The sequence below is a fragment of the Acanthochromis polyacanthus genome, chromosome 10 (genome assembly GCF_021347895.1).
Source record: "Acanthochromis polyacanthus isolate Apoly-LR-REF ecotype Palm Island chromosome 10, KAUST_Apoly_ChrSc, whole genome shotgun sequence".
In the NCBI taxonomy this organism is placed as follows: Eukaryota; Metazoa; Chordata; class Actinopteri; family Pomacentridae; genus Acanthochromis; species Acanthochromis polyacanthus.
Genome location: NC_067122.1, coordinates 40,067,946 through 40,082,836, shown reverse-complemented (window position 1 = coordinate 40,082,836; position 14,891 = coordinate 40,067,946). Strand labels below are relative to the sequence as shown.

At 41.8% G+C, this 14,891-nt stretch overlaps 1 protein-coding gene and 1 long non-coding RNA gene across 2 annotated transcripts; one reads left to right on the top strand and one right to left on the bottom strand.

Annotated features, from left to right (window-relative positions):
- Positions 1-4,988: 4,988 nt before the first annotated feature.
- Positions 4,989-6,768, bottom strand: LOC110965510 (uncharacterized). The gene is made up of 2 exons (XR_002596669.2): positions 6,368-6,768; positions 4,989-6,086 (listed from the first exon to the last, which is right to left on the bottom strand). It is a non-coding gene; the product is annotated as an uncharacterized LOC110965510 (long non-coding RNA).
- Positions 6,769-6,883: 115 nt separating this feature from the next.
- Positions 6,884-14,314, top strand: slitrk4 (SLIT and NTRK-like family, member 4). Its single transcript, XM_022214589.2, has 3 exons — positions 6,884-6,975; positions 7,241-8,686; positions 9,539-14,314. The coding sequence occupies exon 3, from the start codon at positions 9,581-9,583 to the stop codon at positions 12,161-12,163; it is 2,583 nt and encodes an 860-aa protein (XP_022070281.1). The 5' UTR covers positions 6,884-6,975; positions 7,241-8,686; positions 9,539-9,580; the 3' UTR covers positions 12,164-14,314.
- The last annotated feature ends 577 nt before the right edge of the window (positions 14,315-14,891 follow it).

Sequence of the window (14,891 nt, the reverse complement as noted above, 5' to 3'; positions counted from 1 at the left end):
CTGATCCAACAAAAGTGCTGCATATTAGCAGGATTTCCTGAAAAGCAGACCTTAACCAGACGGTGACCCACTATCAGAGTACGGTGAACAAAGCCTCTGTGTGTTCATGTGGAAACTGGGGCTTGGACTGAGCGTTAGCTGAGCGGCAGGCCGAGCCCACCGGGACACCGAGGTGCATCTGAGCCCAATTAACCTCTGTCCATATCTTTGTGTGTCTCGGTGGACACTGGAGACGAGCTCTGGACTGAACCTTGACAGGCTCACGTGGTGAGGACAGAACCCTGAAACGGATGCTTTCTTTCTTTTTTTTGGCACCAATTATGTGTATTTTTATTCCCTCTCTCTCTAGAACTCCAAATACTCCCCGTGAATGTCTCTCTGAGTCTTTATTTGCATATTTCCACACGCTCTGTACACCTCAGCTGTTTGTAATAAATAGGGGAGTACCTCACGCCACGATGCATGCTGCTAAATAAATAAAGAGCTATCAAACAATGCAGATTTATGTAAAACTAGCCGGGGTTGTAAGCATTTATTTTCCTTTCATCGCTGGTGGAGAGAGTAATGGGCTGCACACTCTGCTCAGAACAGGGTGTCACTATCAGTGTTAAAGCTGTCCCGCAGTGCTGACAACATGCAATAACTCTGACTGCTTTATTACACCTAGCATAAGTGTCACACGTTATTTGGCTCACCCAGAAAACTGTTTGTCAAAATATTTTTAAGTGATTATAGCATGGCAGGATGCTGTGAATATGTAATCTTATTTTTAAGGTTTGGTTTACATGGTCTGCAGACTGTTTTGATATCTAATCTTAGTCAATTGATACTTCAATACAAACTAGCGCAACCAAATTAAATGCTGCCATATATTTCCTCAGTCTAGTCCTGTTTTAAGTGATATGAGAAAAGAAGAAATTGACATTTTAACCTGTCTCTCAAATCAAACACTGATTTGTGTCAGCAAGACTTTAGTTCTCGATCTACGTCTGTAAATGACTGCTTCTACATTGTCTTAGCTTTAAAAGAAGCACAGTCTACCTTCTCAAAGCTAATCTAAACCCCCCCATTGTGCGTTGAATGCCCCAGTAGGTCATTTTGGTTGATTTCAAATGGTTTCATTTCACATTAATGTGTTTTATGTGGCTCTGTGAGTCAAACTAACTTTGTTTGCTCCACCTCCGTTGTAAAGATTCAAGAAGATGAAAACGGGGCATCTCAACAGCTTTCCACAAAACATGAGGTTCACATGAATTCAGTTGTTAATAGTGTTTGTCTTTCTAATAACATCAAAAGTCTAAGACTCTAAACACACACCCATTCATAGGTACCTTTCATTAGATTCTAAGTAGTCCATAAACAGGTTTCTGTTTTTTTTGTCTCTTTTTAGAATGTTTCTTGTAAGAGGTTGTCTTTTATTTATTTTAGTTTAAGGTAATGTTTTTATTTTGTAAATATGGTATTGTATTGGTTGTAGTAAATAATTTAAAGTTCTCCAGTGGCATTTCAATTTTTAACAGTGAAAACACTTTTTGTTGCTGGTAAAATAAGAATCTCACGCTACTAAAATGAATAACATAACATAGTTTAATCAACATATCTTTTGTAGTTTACTTAAAGTATATGATCTTCGCTAATTTATAAGTTAGAATGTTTCATTTTTAGACTACTTTGCAACTAAAAACTCGGAAGTTCGTATAGCTTCAGGCATATTAGCTAAAAATGATTACGTTGAATTCAGTTATCTTGAAGCAGATTAAACAGAGAAACCCAACAAATGTAAAGTAAATCAAGCCTCTGCAACAGAAATGCCAAAACAATGGGTTAAATGAATGAAGAGCTGAGACTTTGCTTGATGTAGATTGAGAAAACAGACATGATGGAGGCTTGCAATGTGTTTTTAATACACATTTAACTACATTCTGGTTGTTCATTTTGATAAACTGGTTCTAACCATGACCAGAATTAGCTCTGAATTCAGTCTGTAAACTTGTAGATTTAGCATTTATCGCTGACTGTTTTTGTACTAACTCTGGTCAAAAATGATTTCAACAGTGTGTGACTGAAAGCTCTGAGTGATATGAAAAAGAAACTCTATAAACTTAGAAAACATAAGAGGGAAGTCTGTCTGCAATGATTTTCTGTGTCGCTAGTTTATCACTTTATATTTTAAGTTTACTGAACGTGTTTTCTTAGGTTCAGTTGAGCTAGTGTTACACTTTCACAACTCATAAGATCAACTAATTAATCAACCAAAGTGCAGTTAATTTGCATTTTTCTGGCAGCACTGAAACTTATGTTTCTAAGCTGATTAATCTTAAAATGACTCACTGTGTGTGGAAATTTACAGCTCAGAGGATAAAGCATAAAAGGATTGCAAATTGTTATTTTGCATCCATTAACTAAAGAATACGAGAACTTTCTCACTTTGTAATGAATTACAAATTGAGATTCAAAGCTTAATTTGTTGGCACAGTTTTATTGCTTTCAATGTTCAGAAAATCAAGGGCTAACAACTTGTGCTTGTTGTTGCTAAGATAATTTGAGTTGCAGGGTTTTTTTATTTTTATTTTTTACATAATTACCACAACATTAGTCACTATTTAGTTCTAAATTGCAATTCTGCGAAAGTTGGTACAAATTATAAGAGAAATGGAATAAGTGTTAGAATAAGAGTAAGTTATAAGTTCTGGATTTAGTAGATAAGTAAATAATACATAAACTGCCATAATTAGTTTCCTAGAAAGAAGTAAAGAGTGTTTGTAACATGTACGTCATCATCCACTTTAGTTTTTACTTGTGGTCTTCCAGTGTTTTTTGGTGCTTCTGAGCTCCTCTTTGTATTCCATATTTTTAAGAAGTTTTATGTATCTCTTTAATCACTTGTATCAACACCTTTTTAGACAGCACATTGAGAGCACTTTATTCTGGTTAATTTGCAAAGAAATAACAAGAAAACAGGAAACACTTGAGTGTGAAGTTGCTTATTAGCCAATTGTCTGAAAAGGGAAAACTTTTGAACCTGTGACAACAGAAGAACTGTGTAAAACAAGCAAACAAAAAAAGCTTTAATTCCTAAACAGTTAACGCAATATTTTTGTTAGACCTCTTGAATTGAAGCTGAAAGTATACATTTCAATTTCATCTTATTACTAAATTTCAGATCAACTATGATGCAAAAATAGACAATTTAAAAAAACAAACAACAACAACAACAACAAAAAACAATGCCAATGTCCAAATATTTTTGGACCCAACTTTATGCCACAATATATTCCAGCTTCATGTTATTAAACAGCAGTACATAAACATTTTATATGCACACACATTAATTAATGGTTCACATTAATAATGCAATTTATACCCAACCTATTAAAGATTATGCTTTTTAATTACAGATGGAGAAAACACACAAATTTATTGATACCTGGGCAGAATTCACAGCCTATGGAGGGTTTAGGATCAGTACCATTTTTATCAGCTGCGGCATAAAGTGATGATCACATTAATGCATCAGTAATTATATTATCATATGGGCCGTTCTGTGTAATGACTATTTTTACTGTGAGTGCTTTAAACGTCTTCAGGTGTAATGGATGCAGGGCCTTTACTCATAACTGTGGATTCTTCATTGCAGTTCTGCTAGTTCTACTTCAGTAAAAGACCTGAATTCTCCTCTTACCACTCTGAGTTAGTGCAGTACTATAAACTCTCCTTCCAATCTAAGTGGATATCTCTACTCGTACTACTCTGCTGCCACCAGTGTCAAATTTACAGCTCGAAGCAGTAAAAAACCTGGTGATCCCAGCACTGCTTTATGCTCAGTTCCATTTTTACTGCTTACATTAGACTTTCATAAAGTGCAGACCAGGCCCCAGAATGAAAGACTGCAGGCCTCCCTTTGTGCTCGCATGACGTGTCTTGAATTGAGACTAGATTTAGAGCAGTGTAACAGATTGTCGAGGAAGTCTTTGTCCCAGTGTGTCCCTCATTTTTCCATTACTGTATTACACATCATTACTATACAGGGATTTAAATTTAGCCCTCACAAGTTACTGTCTGAGTTTCCTTTGGAGTAAATCATATTTAGAAATATTAATTCTATTATGAGGAACCTTTAAAATAAATCACCCCATTTTTTCCCACTCAAAGAATATTAATGAAGATGTTTATAAAGGAGAAAGTTTAAACTTTCATAGACTTGCTGTGGAAAACAGCTAATATCAGATTTGCATCATGATTAGTTTTGCATCAGTGCTGCTGCTGGCAAACAGCTCCAGGACAACAGGTGTGTGATACAAACAGGCCACAGCCATTGATCAGTGAGGGTGGCAATGTGCCACCAGCTCAAAAAAAAGAGAGAAAAAATCCATGGAACATTACTAAAATGAGGCAACACAGAGTACAAGCCTCACCTGAGCAGCATTATCTGCCTGCACATCTTATGAATGGAGTGCAGTTGTTTTTTTGTCCAGATGAGGGCGACACATCAAGCACTAAATGCTGCAGTAAAGGAAACATTCCCAGCAGTCACAGTCAGTGGCTGTGAGGGACAAAAGAAGAGCAGACGAGGGGGTCCGATGTATGGATTCCTTTTAAAAGATGCATTAAAAGGCTTTATGTTAATCCAACAAATGGGATTAGGGCACGTGAGATTGAAGGTTTTTCCAGTGTTTGGACACAGGAAGCAGCGTCTCGGCCACATGGCCAGACTACCAACGACAGCTGAGACGGAAGCAGGGGCTTTGCCAACTGTCTGGCTCGTTCTCTGGAAGGCCTGCTTCCCTCAGGCCACTCACAGCCAGTGTAGGAACATGTCCAACACTGTCAAATATCAGCACACTCAAACGCACACTTGCAGTCTCTCGTATTAATCTGCACACACTATGAGGAGCAGCGATTGATTTGCTCTCTTCATGCCGGTGGCTACTTTAGGGTGCTGCTTCTCAGCCACACCCCGGTTTGAACACATTACTATGAGTCAGTCAGTCAGTCAAGAGAGTGGGGGTTTTATTGAGCAATCCGGAAAAATGGGAATGAGGTATAAATGATAAAATGTTTCATCAAAGCATGGTAACTTACAGTCTGGAGGGTTGATAATTACCAGCTGCTTTTGTGTAGTCAGTGTATCAAAGAGTTGTCAAAGCATCATAAATGCATTTAAAATTCATTATTCAGACATTAAAAATGCCCTTAATGTTTTACGTCTTTTGTACGATGGATTATTGTCCTTCACAATATGTCTGTCAAACATAAAAAAGGCACTTTTAGCTAAAGATGATGCATTACATTCAATTATGCTCTTTTCACAAAGCAAATATCACCTTTTAATGTAAAAATTAAAAGAAAATAGACCTTTACAGTAAATGACATACTGTTCATATATTACACTTCTTCGTAGCCTGAAAACTGTTACATTTTGGCATTTTTTTTGCCCTGTTTCTTTGCACTCATGTTTAGATGCTAAAGTGCATTGAAGAGTCTTGTGTGTACAACGACAACAGAGGTAAATGTAATCTAATTACATAAAATAAATCCCAGAATACAGTAGAGTGATGCTGACTAAGCATGAAGCCTGAATAAGCATTTGAAACAAGTGTAATAAGTTTCTTGTTGTGATTGTGGACTCGAAGGGTAAAAAAGCAACAGTTCATTAGGAGTGAGAAGTATATTTTGAGCTCTGACCATTATCTGGGTGAAAACTCCAGAGGAGGGCACTTAGAAGATGTTGAATCAGGATTGTTTTATGAAATTTAGTATTCGTTTGGAATATAAATGCCCACCAACAAGTGCAGAAGAGCAAATCGTATTGTCAAATGTTGGAAATAATACCATGTACTTTTCTGACGTAATCTCAACCGCCCACTGCTGCTTCATCATCACCACCACCACCACCACCACCACCATCATCATCATCATCATCATCATCATCATCATCATCATCATCATCATCATCATCATCATCATCACCACCACTAAAGTTAATCAAATCCAGCCATGCTGCAGGGCTGGGCGGCTGAAATCCATACTTCCCGTCTTCCCTTTCTGCAGCCCTGCTCGATCTGTGCGTCACTTGGCTCCACCACCTGTTGCAAGAGGAAACCAGAGGTGAGGCTTCCGGTGAGGCCGAACACTGTCAGGTTTCAGGTGCGACTCCCTTTTCTCCCAAGGGTGTCAGTTGTACGGACAGGAGCGCGGGCACTGTGCCACGGTGCCACTGCGCTCAGCAAGGACGCACATCACACACATGGATGGATATATGGGCAGAATTAATAACTTAACGTGCATCTCGTCTACGAAACTGCGCATATCTTACATCGCGTTGGAGATGGACAGTGTTGGAAGTCGGGGTGTTGCCCTAGCCTACCTTAAAGCGCTCACCTCCACCTCCTCTCCTCTTCCTCTCCTGCGCTCCATCCATCTGCTCGCTCCGCTCCGATCTCGTCTCTCCTGTAAAAACAAAACAAAACAAAAAACAACACAACAAACAAAAAAAGGCACACACAAAGACTGAACGCAAACGATTTTTGATTGACTGATTGCCCACCTCCTTCTCCGTTTCTCCCCTCCGTGCAGCGCGTCTGACTGCAGCACTCTTGAATAATAACCCCCTCTCCTTCTGCTCCTTCTTCTCTCTCTCTCTCTCTCTCTCTTCTATTTAAAATGCCGCTCACAGGCGCGCTCCCGTGGCCGGTTTTAAGCACAAAAACACACACTAAGACACACACACACACACTCTCTCCTTCCTTTCCTCTCTCTCTCTCTCTCTCTCTCTCTCTCTCTCTCTCTCTCTCTCTCTCTCTCTCTCTCTCTCTCTCTCTCCAGTCGTGGACGAGCTGTTCGTGTCGCGCAAGTCAAACCCAATGCAACTATTTTGGCAGGTAAAGTCCACCCGAACACTCCCTTCCTCCCTTTTCATCAGCTTTGATCCTGATCTCTCTGGAGGTTACGCCAGGAGGAGAAGGAATAAAACAGGTGAGAGCCACCTTGTACTAAAATTTCATCTAAAAACAAAGAATAATTAGGAGATCATGATACATAATGAAGAAGTGCAGCCATTAAACTGTGCGCACTGGATGCGTTTCAAGGTCTGAAGTATTTTTTTCTCTTTTATTTCTTGTATGTGAAAGACCCCCCTCCTTTCCTTCTCTCACTCTCTCTCTCTCTCTCTCTCTCCTCCCTCCCTCCCCCTTCTCTCTCTCCCTTCCTCTCTCCACATCTCTGCATTCTCCTCTTTTAGTCGTGTGGGAAGCTCAGTGAATGCGGCTGCAGAAGGAGCCAGCATACTTATGCGCCTGACACGGATACTGTTCTGTCTTTACAGGAGGGGGGAACACGAGCTCGCTCTCCTCCTCATCAACTCCCCTCCGTTTTCCTCGACCTGGATATTCTTTTCGAAAGGTGGGACGCGCTGAAAATCCCCACATCTTGCTCATCAAGTTTATTTTTGATGATTTTTTTCCCTCTCTGGGTCGATGGAAGCGGCAGAGAGCGCGGACTTTCTAGCTCCTCACTTGCACCACAGCGGACTAAAGGCTGAATAACTGCATTATTCATTTTTACGCACCGGTTTCTGTTGTCCTGACTCTTGTTTCTCTCTGCTTTTTTCTTTTTTCCCCTCCTTTTTTTTCTTTTTTCAAGGAGCTTGTATATCGCCTTTTTTGTCTGTTTTTTGTAAATTGCGTCCGGTTGGATGAGACTGAAATAATCTCTCTTGCTTTCGTCTGCAAACAAACACAAGAGAAAATGAACTGTTTTTGGACAATGACTGGATTTATGGTGCCTGGATGGAGACTGATACACTGATGCAAGTAACCTGATGGGAGCGTTCTGGCTGATTTCGCCCTCTGAAGCGTTTATCCCGGTGCGCAACTTCGCTTGAAACAAACCAGTATTTATTCATTGGATCGTGGGGGGTTGCTGAGCCGAGCTGAAGCCAGACGCACAGTGCTGGTCATCCTTCTCTCCCTCTCCCCCATTTTCTCCACTCCTCTTCCTCATCCCGTTCCCCCCTACTCTGATTAAAAGAAAAAGGAAAAAAACTCCGAGAATGACGGACTTATTTGACCGCATCACCGTCCGCCTTGCGCCTTTTTTTACGCCTTGGAGTCACAGGACGCGCCGTCAAGATCTCTAAAAAGCCTCTCCCTTCCTCTTCCCTCTCTCTTTCTTTCTGTCATCCTCCATCTCTCTCTCTCTCTCCCTCTCTGTCTCTCTCTATGTCTATCTCTCCTGCAACCAAATGAATGCTCTCCCATGGAGGTAGTACAACCACCGTGGGGACCGAACGACCAGAGGGGTGATTTTTCCAAGCAAGAGGAGCCCGTCAGCAAGAGACGCATCGGGTGAAATCGGACGCCCCCCTCCCCCTCCCCCCTCCCTCCCCCTCCTCACCCCTCCACGCCCCCCACACCCCTCCAAACCCCCCTCCTTCCTCTGTTTCTCCATCTCCACTGCACTCCCCCATCACCACTACCACCACCACCACACTTCGTTTTCTTGGATCGGGTTGATCCACAGAAGCCTACATGGAGATATAAAGTGGGGGGGCTGGAGAAACCTTGTTGCGCCCCGATAACTGTCTACTTCAGCTGGGAGGACTGTTTGCGCACGTCTCCATCCATGTCTCACCAATGCTGCCCCGCGTCTCCAGAGGGAGCCGCATTCGTTACCACCACAGCTTTTGGTAAGTCCAATTTATTTAGATCTCATCGTTAAAGCAACCCTTTTTGTGTGTTCATAGTCCTCACACATTTTAGTTTGGTTCCCGATGTGGGAAAAGGATTGTTTATTCATGTGGTAAATGGGTCCTACTTAAAAACCCTCTCAATATGTCAGCAATGGGCACAATCCCAATTCTTCCTCTTCCCCTTGCTCTCACAGTTGCTAAAAAATCTGAATGTGGTGTTGGTGCTGGTTTCAAGTGAGACCCTCTTGATTTTATATTTTTTTAAAGCAGAGAACTGCAGCCATTTGATTATGTTGAATATGCCGAGAGAGGAAGAACACAATCGTGCTGCTGTCTTTGACATTTTCAAGATGATGCTTCATGCTTTTTTGGATATCAGAATAAGATGCATAGATGTGCTGCAGTTCAGGGTTTTGAGTAATTTCTAGTGCATGCGGTACTTTTTCCAGCACTGAAAAATCTACATCAAACATTTGTATTGTCCAGTCATTAGGGAGAGTCCTTGTGTTATCGCCAAAGCTATTCATTCCCATCACTCTAATGAAAAAGTGCAATAATTACAAATGTGTGTCATCAACATAGCAATCTGTGTATTCTCTTAAGCAGTAAAAAATAATAGACCTAATGTCTCTGTATTGATTTTAAAAATGTGCCAAAATGGATTGAATGTTGGAACTGCAGAATAATCAATCTCAAATATGCATTTTGATGGTTTGCTTTCTGTGTGTGTGTGTGTGTGTGTGTGTGTGTGTGTGTGCGCGCGTCTCTGGTCTTGTTTGCACATATGTATGTCTGTGTGTGTGAATGCTTGTGCATGCACCTGTCTCTCTTTTTTTTTTCTCTCCAAAGGTTACTAAATGGTTTTCTGGGGGAGGATTTCTAACCGGCGAGATGCTGCTCGTACTCGTGCTGGCAGCCTTTTCTTCCTCCATCTCCGGCTCCCTCTCCTCCTCCCTCTCCTCCCCTTCCATGTCGGACGGACCCCCGATGGCAGATCCGTCCGCCTCAGACTTGATGGCCGAGACCTGCAGCGCCTGCTCCTGCATGTCGGTGGAAAACGTGCTGTATGTCAACTGCGAGAAGATCACAGTCTATCGACCCACGCAGCTCATCCCTCCGGCCTCGTCTTTATACCACCTGAACTTTCAGAACAACTTCTTAATCATACTCTACCCAAACTCGTTCCTCAACTTCACCCACGCTGTGTCACTGCAGCTAGGGAACAATAAACTGCAGAACATTGAAGGTGGAGCATTCATGGGGATGAGTGCATTGAAGCAGCTGCACCTGAACAATAATGAGTTAAAGGTGCTGCGAGCAGACACTTTCCAAGGAATAGAAAACTTGGAATACCTTCAGGCCGACTACAACTTAATAAAATACATTGAAAAGGGAGCATTTAACAAACTGCACAAGCTGAAAGTGCTGATCCTGAATGATAATCTCATACAGGCACTTCCTGACAACATATTTCGCTTTGCCTCGCTCACACATCTGGATATAAGGGGGAACCGGATCCAGAAGCTTCCTTATTTGGGGGTTCTGGAGCATATCGGGCGCATTGTAGAGCTGCAGCTGGACGACAACCCCTGGAACTGTACCTGTGATTTAGCACCTCTCAAGGCATGGCTTGAAAACATGCCCTATAACATTTTTATCGGTGAGGCCATATGTGAAACACCAAGTGACTTGTACGGGAGGCTCCTGAAAGAAACCAACAAACAGGAGCTTTGTCCGATGGGAACGGGAAGTGAATTCGATGTTAGAATGCCGCCACCTGATAATGGGCAATTTCCCTCTAAAATGTCTCCAACCACCGTGGCTCCCATAGCCACAAAATCGCCAAAAACCACTGACTCATCCAAGATTTATGGTAATGGTATTGTGGCTGGTTTACCACCCTTCGGAAAAAATACCCAGATTGTTTCATTTCAGACTCGGACCCCTCCGTTGCTGTGTCCACAGCCATGTAGCTGTAAAGCCCACCCCTCTGACTTTGGCATTAGTGTCAGCTGTCAGGAGAGGAATATTAAAAATTTAGCTGATCTCATTCCCAAACCCCCAAATGCCAAGAAACTTCACCTGAGTGGGAATTACATCCGTGATATCAGTCCGATTGACTTTCAAGGGTTTGAAGGCTTAGATTTGCTACATCTTGGCAGCAATCAGATTGTCACAGTGCAGAAAGGTGTGTTTGCTAATCTCACTAATCTGAGAAGACTGTATTTGAATGGAAACCAACTGGAACAGTTACACCCAGAGATGTTTTTGGGCCTCACAAACCTACAGTACTTATATTTGGAATACAATGCCATAAAGGAAATCTTAGCGGGCACCTTTGACTCCATGCCGAACCTACAGCTCCTGTATCTCAACAACAATGTTCTGCGGAGTCTCCCCGCCTACGTCTTTGCGGGTGTCTCTTTAGCCAGATTGAATCTGAAAAACAACCACTTCATGACCCTGCCAGTGAGTGGTGTCTTGGACCAGCTGCGGTCATTGACCCAAATAGACCTGGAAGGGAACCCGTGGGAGTGTTCCTGCGATCTGGTCGCCCTCAAACTCTGGCTACAGAAGCTAAGTGATGGAGTGGCTGCCAAAGAGGTGAAATGTGCCTCCCCTGTGCAGTTCTCCAACATTGAGCTGCGCCTCTTAAAAAATGAGATCCTCTGTCCTAAGCTTGCGAGGCCGCCATTTATTCAAACTAGCGCCACCCCTGTTTTGACCTCAGTGTCACCTGCCGGAGTTGGCAAAGCACCACCGGGAGGGCCTGTGCCTCTCTCGATTATGATCCTCAGCATCCTCGTAGTTCTTATCCTTACTGTGTTTGTGGCCTTCTGCCTTTTAGTGTTCGTCCTGAGACGAAATAAGAAACCAGTGGGCCGGCAGGAGGGGCTTGGAAATCAGGAATGCGGCTCCATGTCGCTGCAGCTCCGGCGCCACAGCCACAAATCTGGCAAGAAAGGCTCCATCCCAGGGGACGACTTGGGAGGCGAGACGTTCATCCCTCAGACCATCGAGCACATTGGCAAGAGCCACACCTGTGGGATCGGACGCTCCTCGGACATGGACGCCGGCTTCAAATTTGCAGACTCCCAGAGGCAGAAGATCATCCTGCGGAACAGCGCTGACAAGGATAAAGACTCGCTTTCCACCCTGGAGCGAAACAAACGCCTAAGCACCATCGACGAACTCGAGGAGTTTCTCCCCCACCGAGAGCCCAGCATGTTCATCCACAACTTCCTGGACAGCAAAAGAGATTTCAACAGTATAGGGATGGGCGGGTATGAAATCCGTTACCCGGAGAAAACGCTGGATAAAAAGATGAAGAAGTCATCGCTGATAGGCGGGAACCACAGTAAGATCGTGGTGGAGCAGAGAAAAAGTGAGTATTACGAGCTGAAAGCCAAGCTCCAAGGAACGCCTGATTACCTGCAGGTGCTCGAGGAGCAGACTGCACTGAGTAAGATGTAGGGACTGTTTTGTTTGATTTTGTGCATTGATTACACACACATACACATGGAGGTCAGACACACATACAGGCAGACAGACAGCCAAACACATCTGCCTTTCTCTGGTTCCTTGTCCCCATCTAGAAACACAAACACACTAACATACATCGCTCTGATCTCTCGCCCTCTGTCTTCATCTCTCTGCGACCACACAAACACACACACAAAGCAAAAAAAAGTGCCTTCTGGAAACTCCTTAATGACCAATGCAGAGATGGACAAAATGGCTCCACACTACAAAGCTATTACTAGAATCAGCGTGGATGTATTTCACAGTAAAAGACCTTTTGGATTATCCATGCCACCATATGTACCAATCCCGCAAACATACCACAGGACACCCTAAAAACAACCAGACAGTCATAGTGTTTTTGCTGCTATTGAAATGGGTACTTATCTTTTTTTTTTTTGCTGTTGTTCTTGTTGTTATTTTTCTCCTCTGTTTTTTCCAACCAAATCAAAGGGTTTTGAAAACAGTGCTTGAGAAAATACCTCGCCGGCTTCAGCCCCTGTTTTCATTAAAAAAAAAGAGAAAAAAGAACACGGAGGGAGCGTTTGGTTGTTGTTCTTTTGCTCTGGAAAGTATCCAAAATTGCTACTTCTGGGATGAGATTAACAGAATCAGTGACTCAATGGATGCTACTTTTTTTTTTTTTTTTTATTATATATTTTTTTTCAATTGTGGGAATGTCTGTTTGTTCTTGCGGATGCTCTCTGGAGTCGGCTGCAGACTCTCTGCCATCTTGTCTGGATTACACACCAGTAGCAGTACACCTGCTTTTCGCCGGGAGGATAAACGGCTCCTGTTTTTCCATTCATGGGAATTGGAGGCACTGCGAAACTCTTTTGGGGAATGATTTCATGACTTGTTTTCTTTGTGTAAAGAGCCATGTTAAATATAGTGTCTTCTGAATGGAGTTGTGTTTCTCTTTAAAATTGCTACTTACAGTAACTGTATGTTTTGGGTGAAATCTAACGGCACATACACTGTCAGAGGACGTTATTTCTGAAAAATGAAAAAAAAAACAAAACAAAAAAACCCAAGGATAAAAAAAGAAAAAAATTTACAAAGCTGCTTGCCATGTAAGCGTAACCTGGAATTTATTTTGTAAGTCTTACATTATTTGTATCTGTGGGACTGGTTTGTAAATTACAAGGAAAGACAAACATCTACACAGGAACACATACTCATACTGCATCATCATCAAGAGACTACAAGCCAGAATTGTCAAACGAACCGCTAATATAATTCAATCGGTGATTCACCTCCCCTTGTCAGCTCTGAATTCGTAGTAAAAAGAAATTTAACAACATAGTTAATTTATTTTTCTATGCAGGATTATTTAAAGAATTATTGGTATTATTTAAAAAAATAATACACAAAGAGCGGAATGGACTTGATAGGACGATGCATCAGAGCTAATTCAGGCCACCAGAAGTGACTGTGGAATCGATTCAAGGGGTTTCTGTTTCTCGCAGTTTGCTGAGGAACTTGACCGGCCCTACGAAAGGTTGTGAAATGTGATCTGTGATGTTTCCTTTTTATTGTGTCGCACGACGAGCCGAGGCCTGATAGAGTCTGTGAAGTTTCAAGCAGTTTCCTTATTCTTATATCTCCCACAGTATCTTGTAAAAGGTTTCTTATTAACAGTATGCAACCAAAATAAATGTGCATTAAACTCGATATGCTTCTGGGAAATTGTTGTAATTTGGGAAAAGCAGGCATTTCAGAGGGGCAGGAAACAAATTGAGGCTCTAAATTGCTAGATCAGGACAGAATCGTATCGTAAAACACCATGTGCAATATTAGTACAAATGCTCGGTCATGATGGCTTCAAATAATTTTGTTTAATTTATTTAGTTTGAGGTTTTATTGTCAAGACAGGTTCTATTTCAAAATTCTTTTATCAACTTAACTCTATCCGGTCCTTATTTAAAAAGTATTGTTAAGTTAAAATTATGAGTGTTTATTGACATTACAAATGAATAGAATGTATCTTGGAAAGTATAATAAATACAATTTTCTATCGGTCATAAATCTCCTGTATATTGGTTAATTTTCTCTTGTATAATCATGTTGAAATCAAGGTATTAAAATCAGCACCTATTTGCACCGTGTCCCCCTATTTCTTTTAGTTCACCTCCTCTGAGCTCTTCTAGGCTGCTTTACCTTGAAGCTGCCAACTCCTCCGTATCCCCGCTTTGAGTCTCTTTTTTTTCTTTCGCAGAACGAGTTGGATGGTCTGACAGCTCTGTGTTGGACAGACTACAGCTTAAGTGACAGAATGTTGTACTTGTTTTGTTCATGTACAAACACTGGCTGCCCTTCAAGCATAATATATGACTGCTTAGTCTGTTTGGTTGGAGGAAAACAGGCTGTGGGAGCTGGGAAACTGTTGCTTGTTACACTTAAGGCCATGAAACAATTTGTGCTTTTTCCCGCTGAGTTAAAAAGAAAAAAAAAAGAACACATTTTAAGTGTTGACTGAGTTTATTTCATGAGCTTGAGGTTTAGTTTAAACAGCCAAACTAAACAATGACGCTTTGAAGGTATCATTTAACCACTTGTGTGTGCTGTTTTGGTGGTTTGGAGCTCCTTTGTGATGCCCTAAAAAAAGGATATAACCAAATATTGTGTCTATTAATGCAACCTCTTCTCACCTCCCTTTACCTGTTCCCAAACATCCACT